The sequence below is a fragment of the Phyllopteryx taeniolatus genome, chromosome 9 (assembly GCF_024500385.1).
Source record: "Phyllopteryx taeniolatus isolate TA_2022b chromosome 9, UOR_Ptae_1.2, whole genome shotgun sequence".
In the NCBI taxonomy this organism is placed as follows: Eukaryota; Metazoa; Chordata; class Actinopteri; order Syngnathiformes; family Syngnathidae; genus Phyllopteryx; species Phyllopteryx taeniolatus.
Window position 1 is genome coordinate 7,808,994 of NC_084510.1, and position 22,014 is coordinate 7,831,007.

General features: G+C 39.7%; 1 protein-coding gene across 5 annotated transcripts in view; it reads left to right on the plus strand.

Annotated features, from left to right (window-relative positions):
- The window catches only part of sema3fb (sema domain, immunoglobulin domain (Ig), short basic domain, secreted, (semaphorin) 3Fb), an 85,533-nt gene that overhangs the window by 30,621 nt on the left and 32,898 nt on the right, over positions 1–22,014 (plus strand). The window contains exon 1 of one of the 5 annotated variants that reach the window (XM_061784460.1): positions 7,787–7,814. The exons of the other annotated variants lie outside the window; for them this stretch is intronic. Coding sequence (XP_061640444.1) covers positions 7,802–7,814 — 13 coding nt within the window. The 5' untranslated portion in view covers positions 7,787–7,801. Of the gene's footprint in view, positions 1–7,786; positions 7,815–22,014 lie in introns of those variants that run through there. 5 annotated transcript variants of the gene reach the window in all.

The window sequence follows — 22,014 nt, forward strand, 5'->3', positions numbered from 1 at the left end:
GGGCCTTTTTTAGGATGGAGTTGATGTTGGTCTCTCACTTCAGGTCCTGAGAGACTGTAGTTCCCAGGAACTTGAAGGTATCGACGATTGACACAGGGCAGTTGGACAGCGTGAGGGGCAGCTGTGGCGAAGGATGAGCGAAGCTGTGGCGAAGGATGCTTCTTGAAGCATCTCTACAGTCTTGAGCGTGTTCAGCTCCAGGTTGTGTCGGCCGCACCAAAGCTCCAGCAGCTCCACTTCCTGTCGATACACAGACTCGTCACAGTCTTTGATGAGGCCGATGACTGTGGTGTCGTCCGCAAACTACAGGAGTTTGACGTATGGGTGCGGTGAGGTGGCAGCTGTTCATGTAGAGAAAAGAGTAGTGGAGAGAAGACGCATCCTTGGGAGACCCCGGTGCTGATGGTGCGTGTGGATGAGGTGGTGTCACCCAGCCTCACCTGTTGTGCCCTGGCCATCAGGAAGTTGTAAATCCACTGGCAGATGGCAGGCAAGACGCTGAGCTGGAGAAGCTTGTAGAAGAGTAGTCCGGGTATGATGGTGCTGAACGCAGAACTAAAGTCCACGAGCAGGATCCTCGCGTAGGTCCCTGTGCTGTCGAGGATGAAGTGTTGGCAGCGTTCTTTGTGAACAAGTGCGTGAGAAAATAGTCGCACAGTTTAAGGACAATGTTCCTCAACGTACAATTGCAAGGAATTTAGGTATTTCATCATCTACGGTCCATAATATCATCAATAGGGTCAGAGAATCTGGAGAAATCACTGCATGTAAGTGGCAAGGCCGAAAACCAACATTGAATGCCTGTGACCTTTGATCGCTCACTGCATCAAAAATCGACATCAATGTGTAAAGGATATCACCACATGGGCTCAGGAACACTTTAGAAAACCAATGTCAGTAAATACAGTTCGGCTGACATTACCGACATTGGTTTTCTGAAGTGTTCCTGAGAACATGTGGCGATATCCTTTACACATTGATGTCGATTTTTGATGCAGTGCCGACTGAGCGATCAAAGGTCACAGGCATTCAATGTTGGTTTTCTAAGTTAATGATTATTTGCTAAAAACAATAAAGTTCATCAGTTTGAACATTAAATATCTTGTCTTTGTACTGTATTCAATTAAATATAGGTTGAACATAATTTGCAAATCATTGTATTCTGTTTTTATTTATGTTCAACACAATGTCCTAACTTCATTGGAATTGGGGTTGTATATATTTGTTCATTTTTACATAATTTTGGCTCCTAGCTCATAAAACCCACGAAATCAGGAATTCAAAAAATTTGAATACTGTGACGAAATCAGCCCAAATTTTACAGGCCATAAATGTTTTAAACGGAGTGTCACACATTAATCGTCGACTAAACTCAAAGTACCTGCACAGGTTTCCCCAGGTGTCATTAAATTGCTTTAGTTTGGTTTAATTGTCTCATTTGGGTTCAATATGGGGAAGACTGCAGACATGACAACTGCCCAGAAGACCATCAATGATACCCTCCATAGGATGGTTAAGCCACAAACATTAATAGTTAAGGAGGCTGGCTGTTCACAGAGTGCTGTGTCCAAGCATATCAATGAAAATTCTAGTGGAAGGACAAAATGTGGCAGGAGAAGATGCACCAGCAAAAGAGATGACCGTGAGTTTCAGCGGATTATCAAACAGAGAAGATTCAAGAATCTAGCAGAGATCAAGAAAGAGTGGAATGAGGCGGGAGTCACAGCTTCAAAAACCACCACATTCAGACGCATCCGGGAGATGGGCTACGACTGTCGGGTTCCTTGGGTTAAGCCACTTCTGAGCGAATGAGTCAATGTAGGAAGCGTGTCAACTGGGCCAAGGAGAAGAAGAATTGGACTGTTGGCCAGTGGTCCAAGGTCCTCTTTTCCAATGAAAGTAAAGTGTGCCTTTCATTCGGGAATCAAGGTCCAAGTGGTTTGTAGAAAGACGGGTGAAGAACAGAACCCAAGCTGCGTGAGGTCCAGTGTGAAATATCCACAGTCAGTCATGATTTGGGATGCGATGTCCAGTGCAGGTGTTGGTAGACTTTCTTAAATCCAAGGTCACTGCAACAGTCTACCAGAATGTTTTAGAGGACTTCATGATTCCTTCTGCTGAGGCTCTGTATGGAGATGCAGATTTCATCTTCCAGCAGGACCTGGCACCTGCCCATACTGCCAGAAGCACCAAAACCTGGTTTGATGCCCATGCCATCACAATGCTTGATGGCCAGCCAACTCGCCGAATCTAAATCCCATTGAGAATCGATGGGGTATTATCAAGAGGAAAATGATGGGCACCAGACCCAAAAACAAAGAAGAACTCACAGCAAGCATCAAGGAAATCTGAGCTTCCATACTGTAACTCCAAGGCAATGCCACAGGCTGATTGCCTCAATGCCACGGCGCATCCAGGCAATGATTAAGACAAGGGATTCCCAACCAAGTATTGAAGGTTTACATATCGTTTGGAAAGTACGATATTTTGATTGATTTAATATGACCCTAATTTCTTCCTTTTTTTTTTTTTCTTCAACAAAAACTGAGAAGTAAATGGTGATTTCCTCACAGCATTCAAATTTTTTGAATTCCTGATTTTGTGGGTTTTATGAGCTGGAAACCAAACTTATGTAAAAATAAACAAATAAATACTTGGAATTGTTTAAATTGTGGGCCCTGAATCTATAATCTAAAAAAGTTTTACTTTTTGAATGGAATTATGGAAATAAATAAACTTTTCCATGATATTAAAATTTTTTGGAAAGGGTCTACAGTATATATATGGACACACAATTTACACACATCACAATTTACAGCAAAATCCAGTCACTACAGCTAATTGGTTATTGTTGTAAAATGTGAGCATTTCAACATGCATGCAGTATTATGACCCCTAATGAGCCGTCAGTAGAGCTCCAAATAAACTGAAAACTGTTACTGATAGTCTTATAAAGCCTAACTCAGTGATCCCCAACCTTTATTGAGCCAAGGCACATATTTTACATTTGAAAAATCTCATGGCACACCAACAAACAAAAATGTCACAGAAAGTGGATACACAAGTCAATTATACACTTTCTGCCATCTAATAGAATAGCATGTATTTGTTCTGTCTGTCCTTATATGCCGCTGGCATGGATGGATTAAAAAAATAATAATTTGTTGTAAATAAATAATATTTTGACCAATTAAGTGAAATTTTATAACTTCCCGCGGCACACCAGAAGAGCTCTCACGGCACACTAATGTGCCACGGCACACTGGTTGGGAATCACTGCCCTAACTGTTGAAAAAAGAGAAAAATAATAGCTAAACTTAAATGGTGTTAATGTTTGTGATCTTCAATTTGGGTTGGCTAAGTCAAGTATCTGTACAATTGTTAAAAACAAAGAGGCGCTGAAGGCACTCTATGTGGCTCAAGGAGTGACTGTTTTGATCAAGCAAATACCTCAAATTATAGAAGAGGTAGAACAATTATTGTTGGCGTGGATAAATTTAAAAATCAGCTCACTGGTCATAGCGTTAGCGTGTTCGTAATAGTTATCGATATAGTCTATTTAGAGAAGGCTAAGATGTTGCTCAGTAATTTTTTTAGTGAACATACCAGGTAATTTCTTCATATTAAAATGTGTTTTACCTTATTTATATAATGTAATGTATACATATATAATGTACTGTAATTTCACTTATATAATGTACTGTATTTTCTTTTAACCACATAAAAATGAGGATGAAGCAAGTGCATTAATCCAATTTCCATTCATTCAAGATTTACGGAGTCTCAGATCGATTAAGTTCATGAACAATGGTTCCACTGTATTTGGAAACAATTTATGTTGTAGCAGGATACAGTAGCTGGGTGGCCACCTTCTTGAGGAAGATACCAAGATCACAAGTGCTCCTTATTCTGTCATCATGAATTTCCACAAAATGGGGCAAATGAGAAGGAGATAATTTTCTTAACGAACTGAAGCAAGGACCCCACAAAATGTACACTTACTGTTTTATAGTACCAATTTAACAAACATTATTACGCGGTTAGGTGGTTGCAATGGTGTGCTGAAACGCATCTCTCCTCATATTCTCCTGCATATGTGTTTTCAAGGGTGTGTCCTCCCTGAGGCTTAGTATGTTCCTTTAATACCCACTCATGTGTTACTTTCTTACTACATTTTGTCTGATATCGATCAAACTTGAAAGTGGAGCCCTTAAGTGAATGTATAAAGCCTCCTGGTAATCAATGATTGACAGTTGCTATTTCAACTTGCTATTCAAGGTTTCTTTGATTACTTCTGTGGGAAGCAGAGCAGCAGGGCAAAGCGGTGACAAATGATAAAGAAGGCTTGTTTTGTCTCTTTAGCTTCTGATTTAGCACCGGACGGTTGGATTGAGACTTGGTGTGTCCATCTATAGAACAAAACAAACACCTCTGAAAGGACAAATTGGGAACATCTTTGCCTGATTTTAGTGTGCAACCAACTAATGCTGCCAGCAAAGCTAAAAACAACCTCAGTGCACCAGTAAAATGTTTTCAGAATGATTAAACGACCATTTTGAGTGTGTTTTTCTTTGCCATCTGATTTGTGTCGTAAAGAAGGCATACAATGCTGCAGTTGGACTTCCTCCAAACCAACTGTTGAAGTTGAGTTCCACCCTAAAAAGTTACTACACATACCAGTAACTGAGTTGTACTCTCAATATATTTTGACAGGCATGTTTCCATTGAACTTGTTGAAATACAGGGTCTCCCAAATAACGTTCCCTGATTATAAACATATAAAAGACATACAAGCTGGTCTTATAGGTAAATGAAGCCGTGGCAAAAGTAAAATCCATGATGTTGCTCACTTAGCTTTGAGATTAGGTGTGATTTGGGATGGCAGCAATGTCATGTTCACAGAGCTCTCACTATTATATAGGAAATGCTGTTTGGCAGGGAATTGGAGAAACCTCTCCTGATTTAGAAAGCATATTGGCTGGATTGGGAAAGACATTATGTGCTCATTCATGGTGGGGTATAAAAAGTTCTTAATGGGGCTTGAAGAATGAGCTGTCGTGCATATACTATATTGCCTACTCATGCTGTATCTTCCACCTGGGTAAATCAGATGGTAAATGGGCTGTATTTATATGCAGTAGAACTTTAATGCTGCTTTAAAAAAAAACTAAACATATATTGAACGCCAATTTATACTAACTGGCTGCTATGTTAAGTGCTAATCTGCCTATCAGGAGCAATCAATGGGTGAATGTATTCCTCTCGATTAGCAGCCAATCTCTCCATATAGTGCCAGTATACATTTGCATGTGTATGGAATTACTGTATTACACACATTTTTATCCATTACATTACTTATCACAATGTTAAACAGTATAATGCCACTGACTGCCAAATGTCCAAGCCATTGTATGTCACACTTGTTTGTAAGCGACGTGTGTGTGTGTGTGTGTGTGTGTGTGTGTGTGTGTGTGTGTGTGTGTGTGTGTGTGTGTGTGTGAAACGGCATGCTATGCATATTATTTGTACATGTGTGGAAAACAGGCATGAGGCCCAAGAATGCATCCCATTGCCCTGATGAGCACACACACAAACAAATACAGTTCACATCTAATCACTTTCTTACTCACTCGGTCTTATTCTTACATCTCCTGCAGTTATCAGGTTGATTCTATCAGCCTGTTTGTTGGTTGCACAGAGATTAACAGTGACAAACTGGGATGGCTAAATCAGCTTGGCAAACTCACTGACCCGACATGCCCCCGATTATCCCCCCTCCCCCCCCCCATCTCCTCTTATCTATTATCTCGCTTGGACCACCTTACATAGGTATAGAGGGTTGTCTCCAAATCCAATTTACTGTCTGAAAACTGATAATGCTCAAACAAATTACTGAAAAAGCTGAAGATACACGCTTCACGCATTTCACGCTACGCATGTTCATGTTGTATTTGAAAGTAGTTACCATCTTAAGACAATGTGGTTATGGAGTATTGTCATATACCAAGACATATAGTTTAATGATTGTTTTTACATTAATTGAAGCAGAAACAGTAGGGCTGAATTTACACTGTCTGATATACACATTCAATCAGAATTAGGGACTTGGACCTGCAGTGCAAATCCAGCCTAAAAGAGCTATTAAATGCTTCTGGTCAGGTGGGGACAACTCCTCCCTCTAGATTGATTAGTCACTTCTTTCAAGAACCAATTATCTTGTTCTGCCTCAGAAACAGGATAAGAGCTTTTAGTCTTAGAATTCCTTTAAAAACAACCATGATTTAGGAACAGCAGGCTTATGCCATCAAAGTGCATGTTGGAATTAGTGGCTTTTGCTCTTTGCTGCTTTGTGACCTCAGTACAGGCGGCCCGCAGTGGTTGTTGAACAGTGCTGTATATACAAGGGGTTAATGCTGTGACCCTATGGGTGATTCTGCCCAGTTTGGACTTCCTTTGGTTGAATGCTCCAGAGAGACAGTAAAAGCCAGAAACACAGAACTGTTTGTAGAAGACTAATCACATTTATTTTAGATGACTGCTCTTTGAATAGAGAAAGAAAGTGATGAGGCAAAATGTAGAGACTGTGCTGACATATTCTTTGAAATTTAGGATTTGTCATCTAATCCCGCTTCCTGTTCCGAAGGTCTGGGAATCTGAGGCACATGCAAACTCAACTGTCTACCACTGTTTAAAAACTGAGTGAACAAAAGGTTTACTTTGTTTTGGTGTGGAATGGCGTGCCAGTGTGGCAGGACTAACCTTTTCATTCTGATTACAACCTACTTGCTTAGAGATAACAACAGGCTGAGCCACTGTAGGATGATTAGAAGAAAAAGTGTATAAACACCTGACCGTTATACAGTAGATTCTAACAAGCCCTTAGAGAACCTAAAGGTTTTGAGAAATTGAATAATTACAATTAATTAATTATTTCCTTTCTCAGCAAACACATGCCATTCATTCATTCATTTTCTATGGCTTTACCCTGTTTAGTGTCTCAGGTGAGCTGGGGACCATCCCTGCTGCCTGTGGCGTATATCCTGGACTGTTTTCCAATCAGGACACAGAAACATTCACACTCACATTCAATTCTATGCGGAATTTTAAAATCTTCAATTAATCTGATTAGTTTTTTTATTTTCGAAGGTGGAAGAAAACCTGAGTAAACCGACGCTAGCACAGAGAGAACATGCAAACTCCACACAGATAAGTTTCAGCTGAGATTCGAAAACCAGAATATTTTGATCAAGTATTTATTTTTTTTTGTTATTGTTTAAAAGAAAATGATAATGTCAGAATACCACCATTGGCTAATTTTGAAAATCCAATCCCCTGAAAGAAAGGATTCTGTTTTCATCAGCACCTGTCTGCACCACATATGACTTGATGATCATCCATTACAATAATAAATTATAATTTACTCTTTTAACCAGACATTCCTATTAAAACTACTTATTCACTGTGCTCACCCTAAGAAAAGGAGGATCTTTGCTGTGGTGGTAACTAATAGGGTGAGAGAGCACCAGGAGCAAAGTAGGAGGAAGAAACCTGGACCATGAGCCACAATGGCTGCTGTCACAATCTGTCCCGCTTTCCTGTCATTCTCAGGAAGGGGCTGGAACAACTGGACTCCCACATTGTGACCCCATACTGGTTCAACAAATAAGGAATTCCTATCTATAGGGCATGGCAGTGGGTGTCACATCCAAAGGCTTCTGTATCCTGTGTCTGTCTACTTGTAAATCTTCCACTAACTTCTCAGGATGCACCTGAGGCAGTGACTGTCTCATTAAGACATTTCATGTCCCCCACAGGTTTGTTACCTAAAATACCTACTTCTTTCAAAGAAGTGTTCTTTTAACTAATATTCTGACTGAAAACGGACAAGACAAGAAAGATTCAAAACCTAAACTTGAACTCTTGTACTGTATTTTGTTAATGAGAAGTTTTATGGTGACTGGTCAATCAAGGGCACTATGGCGCCGCCACACCAGTGGTCAACATTAAATAAATAAAACGAAAATAATTTTAAATATATCTATTGTTAGATGAGCAGGATAAGTATAGGGTTAAAGCTGAATACAGCGGTTTTGCTCGTTTGTTGTCTGAGTAGGTATGAGTTGCGCAGTTGTCTCCAGTAGCAGCATTCCAACGCTTGGCGTCTTTCAATGCGCGTAAGCAGCACTCCCACATTTGGTGTTGATGTGCATTGTACAGAGTCAAGCTCATGAAAGTTTACTCGCTATCTACGTGAATGTCTGAAAGTTACGGTGAATGAAGTACCGTAATTGTACAATGTACAATGTACAATTTTCCCCCCAAAAAATTGTCATACATCAATAGTGCGCATTATACATAGGTATATATAGGTATATTACATAGGTAATGGAAACAACTTTCACATTTTATAAATGTATGCCGCCATCTAGTGGTTATGAAAAAGCTGTACACTTTCATTCCAAAATGGCACAGCCACCTAGAGGTTATGAGAAAGGTGTACACTTTCATTCTAATATGCCACCGCCACCCAGTGGTTATAAAAAAGTGTAGCCTACACTTTCATTCCAATATCACAAGGGTATGTATGACTGCATATATGTACAGTTGTGCTCATAAATTTACATACCCTGGCAGAATTTGTGAACTATTTTTTTTTTTTTAAATATGACTGATAACTGAACAACAACCATCATTAATTTCTTCATGGTTATGTTTTGTTTAATGATAACGCTTTCCTGAAATGCTTGACCATTTAATTTGAATCCCATTAAAATAAAATTAAATGTAGTTTGCCTGGTCCTTCATGTTGTCTTTAAAGTATTATACCCATCTTACAAATTCTGCCGGGGTAATCAAACATGAGCATAACTGTGTGTTTTCTAATTTACTAAATAAAAGTAGGGTTGTGAATTACAAAATAAGAGCAAGTAAATTAAAAAAAGTATTGTGTTCAAATAAAGTGCTTAACTTCAGAATTATTCTTAAAAAAACTAACAAAATGCAGATATTTCATGTTTTGATCATATGGGTAGAAGCAAAATAATGAATTGTAAAAATGCATTATACATAGGTAGAAGGGTTATACAGAATTTGGAGGTCAACTTTGGGGGTGTGTATTAGATATGGCTGTGCATTATACACGAGAAATTACGGTACAAAGAATTGTCCGGCAATGCAAGCACTGCGGAACTCCTCAGAGTAAACGCAAAAGGCGTTTCAAATTTTGCCTTACCTTATTCTTCAATTTTGCAGGTAAGTTTGCTAACAATTGGTAGCTAGCTGTGTGAGTGTGTGTGTGTGTGTTAATTTAAATTTTATACAATTTAAATATAACAAAAATGCCTGATGATAGCTGGGATAGGCTCCAGCACGGCCACGACCCTAATGAGGAGAAGCGGCTCAGAAAATGGATGGATGGATGGATGTTAGTAATGTCTTTCTCGGTGTGGCTGCTGGTTCATATAAAACAGATATTTTTGGACATTTTTAATAGCATGTAGTATGTTTGAAATCTACTGATTTATTTTGGGGTTCCATGTTAAATTTAAAGTTGCACCATTCCCACAGTGACTGATTTCAAGACATTCATTATTACAACATTCCACAGTGGGAGAGAGGGGGTTCCATCTTCATTACAGCAAAGCTGTTCTAAACGCATATATATGTCTGGTTCCGAGACACCAGACGGGGATGTGAAGTGTGTACCTCCCTTGAGTGTGTCCAGAATGTGATGATTATTTTGTGACATGATGCTGAGACATGCCACGATAAGGCGTAAAGGTAATATTGCTCATTCATGCAAGGCTTAATATTCAGTCTTCTTGTCTTCTTGCAATTTCTCTGATGACTTCCAATAAGATGTTTCTTTCTGGGACACAACATTCTTTGATACAGATGTATGTTTTACTGTCGTATCTGTATTAAAATGAATTAACCATGCAAACTAGTCAGGAAACCAGAAAGTATGCACAAACGTGGCTAGACAGACACAATATACCAGTGATTAATGGGTTATTGGGTGCAGTAATTATCGTCCAAAAAGCATGTGAATCTCTGCCCAGCTGGAACACGGGTTTGGAATCGTTAGAAGGGCTGAGAGGATACAACCTTGTGTTCATTAAGAGGGACACATTTTGTCAATCAGTGTACCTTCAGCACTGTCAAACACATATTCACTGTGATTCTGGGCAGGCTATCCTGTAATGCCACTCTACCCCAGGCAATCCCTGTTTCCTGATTCCACTCAGGCTGAGGAGAGATAAACCTGACCCTGAGCTAATCCCAGATTAAACCAGAACATAAAGCATTGCCACTGCTTCCCAGCGACCTGCTCATGTCTCCTGGCTCAGGCTACAGTAACCCTGCCGACCGGCATCATGAAAGCCAGCTCCTGGTGGGGAATTTTACTATTTATAGCAATCCAGACAAAAGTTTAATATTATTATACATAGTCAAGCAATCACTTGTTGGCAGTCTCATCCAACTCAGAATGCAAATTGAGTAGAAGATGATGATGACCGGAGGAAATGACATTTGGAAAGGGACCTGGGGATAATATGCTGAGCTGGAGACGGTTAATAAAAAGCCGTCAGTTAAAACACAACCCCGCTTGTGCAGATGTGTGTTCTTATATGAAGACACTCTTGGGGGGGATGTCCTTCCCTGCAAGTTCTCCTCCACATTCCACGTCATCCTCATCTTGATCTTTGCTGCATAGTAGGCTATCTGGGACAACTATGTCTGTTTTGAATGATTGCTGCTGGCAGGGGATACTGAGAAAAACATTTTACAATCAAAGTCAAATTTTGCTATTATGCTTAAACGTGGTCACCGAGATATTGAATTCTGAGACTGACAGTTAAGTTAGTTAAACCATCTGATTTCGTCTGTAGAATAAGAAGGGTTTATCAAGTACTTGTGCGGTGTTTCTGCATATTGCTGTGTCATATGGAGAAAATGTTATATCCCAATATAGGTAATTTTATATCCAGATGAAAATGTACTGTATATCCCAATAAGAATTACAAGAATTTAATGGCAATATTCTCTGTTTTCTCCATTTATTTATAATACACATTTTGTATAGAAAAACAATTAAATGGATAAAAAAATAAAATAAAAATACAATAAAACACAATTATCCTGTCAAAATATCTGATAAAACAACCAATTTTAAAGGAATGTAAACTGTTGTGTTGTACATCTTAATGTAGTTTAATATCCAATGTCTACATCTATGCTCCTCGAGCAGTGACGTAAATTAGTATTTGGGGGTGATGTAGTAGCGTTGTTGCAGTTAAATTAACCGCCATTCGTTTTTCAATACAATGTTAGTGTATCGTCTGAAGTGTAGGGCAAAAGTCAGTCCTCTGTGGCTGCGGGCTGTGGCACCTCTCGGTGTGGATGGCTCCCACAGGATTGTCTTTCCTCGCCCAGGATCCTCAGTGCCTTGCCATGCTGCTATACTACTAGTCAATAGGTGCTTAATTTGTATGTGTGCGCGGTAATGTGTGTTTGTGTTGTCCCAACAATAGTAGTAAAGTGGTTTCATACAGCACTGATTTCTTTTAACTAGATTACATGAAATTACATCTTCATGCTAGTTTGCTTTGGTGCTTTTAGAATTTACTTGTAAATAGAGACAAATGTCACCAGGCACTCCCACACCCATACTCGTTCACTCTTTTTTGCCTGTCCATCAGCATTCAGGGCTTGGCAGGTAACAGCGGAGCTTAGGTGACGGTAGCCAGAAGCTCTGTGATAAGACCATCTTTTCGCATGAGAGCTCAACAGAGCTGACAGCGAATACAAATTGGTGCCATTAGCAAAGGAGTGACAGGGGATAGGTGAGGATGGGGCTTACAGTGGCTCCTAATTCTAGAGCGGGTGAGCACCCCAGGTCGGCACGAGAGTGTCTGGACACGAAGGGGGCATGGTGGTAACGAGGTGCCTGTGGTGGTAAACAAGAAGTGTCATACCTTAAAAGGACACAGTGCATCTACAGGACCCTATGAGGTCAAGTGTGGTAGTTAATGAAGACAGTTAGTGATATGGTAGCACCCGTATCACTTACCCATTATGAAGGATTGCATGTAACTTGTTGAGACATGAGAGGTCCACACCTTTTCCCTTGTGAGAGCGCTCACAGCAACAGAATACAAACAGGCTGAAGGAGAGTAGCTTGACTTGATTCAGCTTCTTTAACAACTTGTGCAGTAAAAATAGACATAAAATTCACTTAATGAAGATTTTTCTGATATTATTGTTTCCCCATCTAAATAAATTTTATTTGCATTATAATTTTGAGTTTTATCATAATTCTTTCTTTCCAAGTTAATTTTGCTCAGTTTTGATTGACATTGTCAGGTATTGAATCATACAGTTGAATGATTTTGCAGTGGTATAGGACTGCATGTTGTGTGTGTAATGTATATTTTATCATATCAGCAATTAGAAAGGGGTGAGTGCTAGTGGGGAATGATTTCATCATATTCCCCACAATTTTACAATGATTAATAAGATGCTTACATACTGTATGAATGTGACGTTGACTAAAACACAGTAACATTGAGCGAGGCCAGTGAGTCATGTTAGTCAGTTTATATTTTCAAGGTTGCAAGCTTGTATTCCGAAATGTTCTGCAACACTCGTGTTTGATTTTTTACAAATAATGACCATTCTGGCGTGTACCTTAGATACTGTACAAATACTGTAAGTGATGTTAAATGCGTTTAAGGAAAGGTGTTGCATCTTGCCTCTTGCATCAAATGTTAATTTAGGACTTGAGTGAGGCCAAACCTTAAACACTTTTTCTGTCAGACCAATTGTACAAAGAGGGCAAAGAAAGTGTCACCAAGCTTCTGAGAACACTTCATAAACAATTATTTGTGGGCAATGCGCTCTATCCTTGACATGACCACTATGGTGGCTCATCTCAGGATGTTTGTTAGTTGATGAATGTTCCCAATCTGATGTGACACAAAGTGTCTTAGCTTCTGGTTGCACTTTTATTCTCCAGCCCACAGCGTCCCTAAACTGCAGAAAACAGGTGTTGTGCTTCGATGCTGTTCCTTTTCATTTACGAGCAAAGCTAGCCACAAACACAGAAATCACATACTTTAACTATGGCGTCATCTCCTTTATTGCCTTTGAAGTGCAACTTACACAAAGCTAAACAACCCATGTGAATGTCTAACCCAAACACAAATTGTGCCAAAGGATGCTGTTTAGTGTGGGAACGTACTGTGGCTCCACTGATTAGAGTTTGGATTTTGTGACAAAAAGCAGCCACATGCAGTGAATACACACCAAATGCAGGAGGAGCAGGTTTCTAATCTTCCTGATGGTGTGTTCACTGATTGCCTTTATACTGTATTAGGTATTGCCTTATCATGCTAATACTGGGTATCACCGTGAGAAACTTCAGCTGGATAGATAACGCGGGAAACCACAGCACCTTTACATATAACCTGCTGGACAGGGGCCAATTCTGATGATCTAGGATCATGCTCATTTAGCATTATTTAATTTAGCGTACGATTTCTACTGGACAGGTCATAATTTTGATTTATTGCTCTAATGCTCTGCAGTGTATTTATTTATTAAGACCAAGATTATGATCATGACCTGCACAACCTTTACAATCACATTCATGAACACCAGCACACCATAGGCTATACCAGGGGTGGGCAAACTACGACCCGCGGGCTACATCCGGCCCATTGATCATTTCAATCCGGCCCGCCAAAGATTGGTACAGAATCGCCCAAATCATATCAAAATCATGACTGCATTCATTTGACCTTGTCCTGTACTGCCAAGTGGTTCCACCAGGTTGTGCTGTAATGCCAAGTGGTTCCACCAGGTTGTGCTGTAATGCTCAGTGGTTCCACCAGGTAGTGCAGTAGGTACAGTGATACATTGACTTGACTTTGGCTGTTCTGTTTTTACTCTGCTACTGCGCTGAACCCTTCTTCAACCATGAAGTGGCCAAAGAAAAAGTCGACAGTGAGTGCCGAATGTTTAATATATAATGGACTACTAAATACTTTTTCACTGAAGTCCGGTCAAAGGCTGTATGTCTAATTTGTTAAGAAACCATTGCAGTTTTAGAGGAATGTAACATCAGCCGTCACTTTTCTACCAAGCATGCTGATTATGCTAACAGCCAATCAACACAGGAACTGATGGCTCCGGCTCAGCGGTTAAAATCAAGCTTGCAGGCTCAGCAAAACACCTTTATCTGACAAACTGCCATCCAAAATCCACTCACACAAAACCCTGAAACAGCGCCACGGGAGCTGCAGATGGAACTGATTGATCTCCAATGTGATACTGTCTTAAAAGAGAAGTTCAACTCTCAAACTGGATGAGTTTTTATGCTTCATTAAGCGCAGACAAATTTCCAAAAATCCAGATGATGGCACAGAGGATGCTGGTGGTGTTTGGCTCTACATATGTGTGTGAACAGACTTTTAGTGTGATGAACACCAACAAAACAGCCTTCAGATCCCAGCTGAGTGATGAACACCTCAGATGTGTTCTGAGAATTTCCACCACAAAACTAACACCAGACTTTGATGCACTGGCAAAAAAAGGTGATCAACAAAACAACAATGTTCCCATTAAAAGTAAATCTAAGTATTAACACTCCAATGTCTTTTTTTGGTTTATTTTTTATATGTAAGCATCTGGTCCTGGCTTGGCCCGCGTGTCAAATTTTAAAAGTCAATGTGGCCCCTGAGCCAAAACATTTGCCCACCCCTGGTCTATACATTTCCATGCACGAAAGAAAACCAAGCGATTGCATTCAGTAATTGAGTAATAGTGTGCAGTGAGAGATAATCTGGGGTGTCGCGGGAAATTTTCCAATTCCACCAAATTTGTCCAAACGATATTATTTATTAACTACTAATAAAGCTGTGTTCATCGATGCCAGCGATGTGTAATGACAAGCAGAACAATTAAATGCTCTTCCATTCAATGGCAGAAGGGAAAATAAACCAGTGTATTTACCTATTGCCATTCTTAAAATACAATAAATCACAGTTTCCTGCGAGTATATGAGCTTTCTTTCATACTTTTTGTGACGTAGTTTCGTGTTGCGCCATGACATTTTTCTCATGTAACATAAGTGCCTTAGCTCAATAAATGTTGGGAAACACTGGATTGGATGATAAGGAAATAAATATTTGCTAAATCAGCCTAAATAAGTACACTTTTTAAAGCATATGGATAGAAAGACATACAGTGGATATAAAAGTCTATACTGTTCAAATGACTTGTTTTCGCGGTATAAAAAATTAGACCAGGATAAATAATTTCCAAACCTTTCCAACCATGCCCGTTGTGACCTATTATCTGCAGAACTCAATTAGAGAACAAAAAAAATAAAAATAAATAAATAATATATATATATATATATATATATATATATATATTTTTTTTTTTTCCAAGAGGAGCAGTAAAATTAACAAAGATAATGTGGTTGCACAACTGCACACACCCTCTTATAATTGGGGATGTGGCTGTGTTCAGAATTAACCAATCACATTCAAACTAATGTTTAATGGTAGTCAGCACACACCTGCCACCATTTAAACTGCCTCTGATTAACCCTACATTTTTTTTTTTTTTTTTGCAGTTGTAATAGACCTTTCCTGGCATTGTTTTTCCATTCTAGCACAGGGGTCGCAAAGCTTCTTGGCTATGAGAGCCCTGAAAGCCACATATTTTGAAATGCATTCGTGTGAGAGCTATATATATACATACATACATACATACATATATATATATGTTTTTTATTTATTTATTTTTTAACACAGAATACAACTAAAAAGGTACATTATTAAGCAAGACCAACAATTTTAGAATATAACACCACTCTGAAATTAATACAACGTCTGGTGCTGCTTGCTTTTGCGTCATGACGGCTTTGTAATCTGGTTGATACGAGGTGAAGATAAGCCTGATGCAGACGTTTTAGCTTCCGTCCGTTAAATGTGATCGTAGGTTAAATGGTAAATGGACTGCACTTATATAGAGCTTAATCTACACTATCACAGTGCCGAAAGCACTTTACAAAACCTCACATTCACTCATTCACACACACAATCATACACCAATGGCCGGCTGCTGCCATGCAAGGCACTGCCAGGCCCACTGGGGGCAAATTAGGGTTCAGTGTCCTGCCCAAGGACAGTTCGACATGCGGACAGTCAGAGCCGGGATTCGAACCAACAGCCTTCGGTCACTGGACGACCCGCTCTACCTACTGAGTCACAGCCACCCATTCTCATGGTTGTTCTTGAGGTTTTGATGTAGATAGGAGAATGACTGCTACTGAAGGGCTACTAGTTATACGTGTACAGTACACTTCTGAGGCTGCTTCAGGTTGAACTACATGTCAATTACAGGTTATTTCTACTAAGGCTGCAAGTAACGATAATTTTCGTCATAGAGTAAACTGACTATTCAGGTTTAAAGCTATAAATTCTCTCGCCCACTTGGCTGGAATTCAGTATTACAACAACAGAAACCGTCGTTTAGATATGACGTAGGGGACCCCTTGTATGTGAATATTCTACAACATTTTTATTCTATTTGGAAGGATACCCAGTGGGGCAAAAGAGATTCTTTAGAAGAGGCAATTGTTGTAAATTCACTATAATTGCTGTGTTTTGTGCACCCATTGCTCGGATGTTACTGAGCTTTGCTTATTTTACGTCATGCACCTTGTTGGGCAGCTAAGGGGTCTTCAGGAAGACGTGTGGATTTTGGTCGCAGCAGATGGATGTTATTGTTTTCTTTCATCATTGAAGCGTGTCTTCATTTGTGATGAAGATGTCAGACAGAGATATCCCAAGCAGTACAATGCAGACAGAGTAAGTCATTCCTTAATATTGCTGCGTTTGTGCATGCATTGTTCGGTGCATGTATTTAATGTACCTTTAGTGTACCTGTACTTTAAAAACCTTGTTGGGCAGCAAAGAGACCCTTGGAAAGTGTTTTGTTTTTTTTTTCCCGCGTAAGCTGCAATTATTATTATTATTGTTTTCGTTAACACAGTAATTATTGTATGATTATTTTATGCTACAGAAATGCAAAATAATGTTTCCTGAGCTTTTAACAAAAGACAAGGTGAAACGCTCCTCCCAACGCTAGGTAAAATGCGTCATTTCTGTGCCGTTATTCTCGGTGCGCCACCAAGTGGGGCAGCGCGGAAAATGAATCGGGCATTCACTAAATAAAAAAATCAAATACTGACAAATACAGCAAGATGTTAGAGGAGCTGATAGGTTTAATCAGCACTGTGTCATCTCCTTTAGTTGTGGCTTGGATTAAAAGTCAGTGGCATCCATCAGAAATAGGGAAAATGTATTGTTTCCAGTCGTAAGTAAAAGCAGATGCTAGCAATTGTCTTATTTTGACATTATAACACAAAAGATAATCAGTCTGCTCTCATGAAGGACTACATAAATCCAGAGAATATTTACTGTTGAAAACATGAAATCAGAGTTGTTGTTGATTAATTTGCTGATTATTTAGTTGTCGATTAATCGATTAATTGTGACACCCCTAAAAGGAACTTTGTAGTCGTGTCTAATGTTCACATACTTTTCTTTACCTTTGAGTGCCACTGTAACCACGTGCCAAGGTAGTTCTTCTCTGCGCAAAAAGTTAGGGTTCTACACAGCTGGAAAGTTATCCCTTTTCGATTAAGTTGAAACATGCTACTCTTCCTTGTCAACCTGTGGTGCTAAAGCTGACAGAACATCATGGCCATCTTGAGTAGCGGAGACAGAAATAGTGTATTTTGCCCAAAGAGCCAATTTCAATCAGACTTCACAGAGAAGGGTGGAAAAAGTGGATGAAATCAACCAAGCATTACCGATGACCTTTTTCAAGGGTGTCTCAGTTATGAGGCTGAGTGTACGTCAAGGGAGCTAGATGCCCTTCTTTAAATGTCGTTTTCAGTTTTGTCCTATGCACTATTAAATATTTCCATGGGACAAAAAAAAAAGATATTGGATTTACGGTTGTGGTTAGATTTTAAGATAATTCTGGCAAAATCTGTGAATGTCCAACTATGTGTTGTCTGTGCCTGATTCTTGCAAACATAATGCATTTCACCAAAGACACTTTGCCAGCTTTAGTGTTGACCCAATTTTCAACATTCTAGAGGTAATTCCATCATTGCTGCATATATATATATATATATATATATATATATATATATATTTTTTTTAACAATATATTTGCTATATTGTTGTTTTTTTGGGTTTTTTTTTTTTTTTTTTTTTTACTTCTCTTGAACACTGAAAATATTTGGTGGAGAATCCTGACACAGGCTTCCTTTGATGTGTGAGAGCATGACACCATTCCCACCCCTCTTAAACACCCTAATTATTGCTGCTGCCCTTCTATTGTGTGATGTAACACTCCTTAAAATGTTGGAAACTGCCTCAGGACACAGTTCAGGTTGACTAACAAATATGTGATGTGCTCGGGGTTAGTTAAGGTATTTCTATCACTTAATTACTAAAACACTTAAATAGACAGAATTGTTGATTTAATCCTCAGGTGTGACATACTCACACATGCCCAGAGTGAACACTTAACATGCACATATTTATCAACCATTTTCACAGACTTGTATTTTCAGTGTTAAAACAGAAACAAGTCCAAAGGCTTGAGCTTGCTCCAACAATATTTCCTCGACGATCCATATCGATTCATATCAGTCTTGTAGTAAATGTGAGCTGCATGGGTTCAAGCCCGCCCCAGCCTCCATACCTACGCACTTGTGTTTTTGCTCCCATTTTTCATGAGCTGAACTCAAAAGATCTTCCACTTTTTTATATACACAAAAGTGTAAATTAGCAGTTCACTTCACTGTGTGACATATCAAGATGCTGATTGGACAGCATAATTGGACAGCATAATTGTTGCCTAGGTGTTCCATATGCCACAAAAAAGGCCCCTCTAAAATCCTTCCTTTTTTTTGTATTGTAATGTGTAGTTGTAATGCAAAACCAGTTGTTGCAACAGCTGTCAGGGTGGCTTGTCTCAGACGATCTTGGAGGTAAAGATGCTGGATGTGGAGGTCCTGGCTGTTGTAGTGTGAGCACAATTAGATGTACTACCAAATTCTCTGAAATGCCTTTGGAGACTGCTTATGGTAGAGAAATAAACACTCAGTTCACGGGCAACATCTCTGTTGGACATCGCTGAAGTCAGTATGCCAATTAGGCTCCCTGAAGGCCCACTGCACATGCGCGATACAGCCGAATGCCACTGGACTGCACCATTGCAAAAAAAAAAAAAAAAAAGTGACAGTTGGCAACTCACATGCCCACATTGAGCCCTACAAATCTACCGACCCGCTGGATTTTGATGCTCCACTGACAATATATTGTACTGTAGCACTTTTATTAAACCATAAAACCACAGAGTGATGGTCAAGGAAGAAGCGGGTTGCCACAAAGAGATGAAGTGGGTGAGAGTAAAGGAGAGAGTGGGGATATTTTGACAGACTGCCTCGCCCCCATTTACTGACTATGCCTGGCACGCTCTGTACATCACTTGCGTGCATTTCTGTGAGACTGCACGCTTCACTATCTCATTCACAGGTACATATGAAATAATAAATATAGTGAAACATTGTTGTAAAACAGCATACAGTATATATAATGTAGGGGTGTAATAATTTATTTTAACAATGATTCAATTTGTATCATCATTCGTAATTGCCAATTTTATTCAAGGACAATATAAGTTCATTGAGAACGATACGAACCAAAACGATGACGTGGCTGATAATTGATTCAATAACTTTTTAGCCAAAAATATAACCAATCTGCCTGTGAAATAAAAACCTAGTTACTGGACAATGCAGGTGAAATTTCCGAGATTTCTTTTGTTTCTTGGAAGGGAATCTTGCTTCTTGGTTTAACATCAAGAATAATTTCCGGGTGATGCTTCATCAAGTGGCTTGTCATATTAATTGTATTCCCCAACTTGGAGAGGACTGCGGTCTGCAAACAGTTTTTTTGAAATTGGAATTGCCGCGAAACAAGTGGTCTACCATCGCCCACGCCTGTAATATAGCTGCTGAAACCCAAACACTGCGTGAGAGTTAAGTTGGGTTTGACCGCATCGCTCGGTGTGCGGTTTTACGTGGGGACCCATGTCTCGTTTGCAGCAGTTGACATGAAACTACTATATCTTCAGAACTCATCTTTCTAAACTGCCCCTTGAATCTGGAGAACTCTTGTCTTTGTTCAGCAGACTGAGTAGCCTGGATGCTTTTATTATTATTTTTTGAACCTTAGACAGAGCTCGTGTCTGCCACCTGCACACCACACAAGTATCAGTACACAGGTGCATGACTTGAAGTAATGCTGAGTGCAAGGATCTTATTCCCTCCCCTTTCTTTCACCACTAATAGCACTATAGAGGGAATTGGTCAGTTCATGAGACAAAGCTCCCCTGTGTGAGTGTAGACCTAACAAAGTTTACCAAACCGTACACAGAATAATAGGCTCCTTTAAAGGAGATACTATCAGAGTTTTTCCACAAATGATACAGTTATGGTGCCGAACATGTTTCTGACATGCTTTTGTCAAAATACCCCAGGGATCAAGAATAACAACAGTCTTTTCACCCTCAATTGAATGCTGACTTGAAAACCACATTTTCTGGTGGAGGGGGGGGGGGGGGGGGGGGGGGGGGCGTTGGATGGCTCCTGCATGACATGAGCTACTGCTCTCCCAATTTCCCACAACGGCCGAAGGCAGAGTTTGAAGAAAGCGATCCCCCCCCCATAAAGAGAGTAAAAAATATACTACCAGACATCATACCCTGCAGTTAGTTGATGGACAGTTTGCTATTAAAGTTTTAGAACACCCCAATTTTTCCAGCTTTTTTAAAATTGAAATTTACGCAGTTCAACTTCTCACATCACTCTGAAATGAACGAACTGAACAAACTATTCAAGTTACAAAAGAGATTATGGACTCAATCTACAAACAAAAATGTATTCTAAACCTTTGACTCATCGCGTATATAACAGCTGAACACCCATGTGGCATTATCTCTAAAATGGAACGGTAATATTTGTCAAAAAAGTCTTCCCAACTCTGTTGTGGAAATTCCCATAATTGTGTGGCACTTATAGGTTGTGTTGCTTTTATTCTTTTGTCCAGTTTTAAGTTAAAGTCCGTAGACTGTGACTTTTTGTATAATTCTGAAAAGTGCATTAATTTTCAGTTTTTGGCAACCTTGTGTAGTTTTTACAACCTCTGGAAGTTTGCCACTTATCTTAGTTTGTACCTTTTCAAGCTATTCATTAGACATGAATTACGTGAATTTGAATATTAAAAAAAAAAAAAAAGAAACAATACTGAAAAAAATTGGAAGTTTCTAGGTTCTAGGTTCAGTCGCTCTGCTCAGCAGCTCTGGAACTCTTTGCCACCAAACTTCTGCAACTCAGTTTCTTTGACCACCTTTAAAACGAAACTAAAAACCCACCTGTTGAAGACCGCCTACTGACTGTAACTCCACTGCCCTGTTTTTGTTTTGTTTTATGTAATTGTTTTATTCTGTCCGTATAATTCAGTTTTTTATTGTTGCTTTTTATGTGCAGTGTCCTTGAGGGTCACGAAAGGCACTTACAAATAAAATCCATTCTTCTTCTTCTTCTTCTTCTTATTATTATTATTATTATCATCCATCCCCCCATCCATTTTCTTCCGCTTATCCGAGGTCGGGTCGGGGTGGCAGTAGCTTTAGCAGGGAAGCTCAGACTTCCCTCTCCCCAGAGACTTCATCCTGCTCTACCGGGCAGACACCGAGGCGTTCCCAGGCCAGCCGGAAGACATAGTCTCTCCAGCGTGTCCTCAGTCGTCCCGGGGTATCCTCCCAGTGGGATGTGCCGAGAACACCTCACCGGGGAGGCGTCCGGGAGGCATCCAAATCAGATGCCCCAGCCACCTCATCTGGCTCCTCTCGATG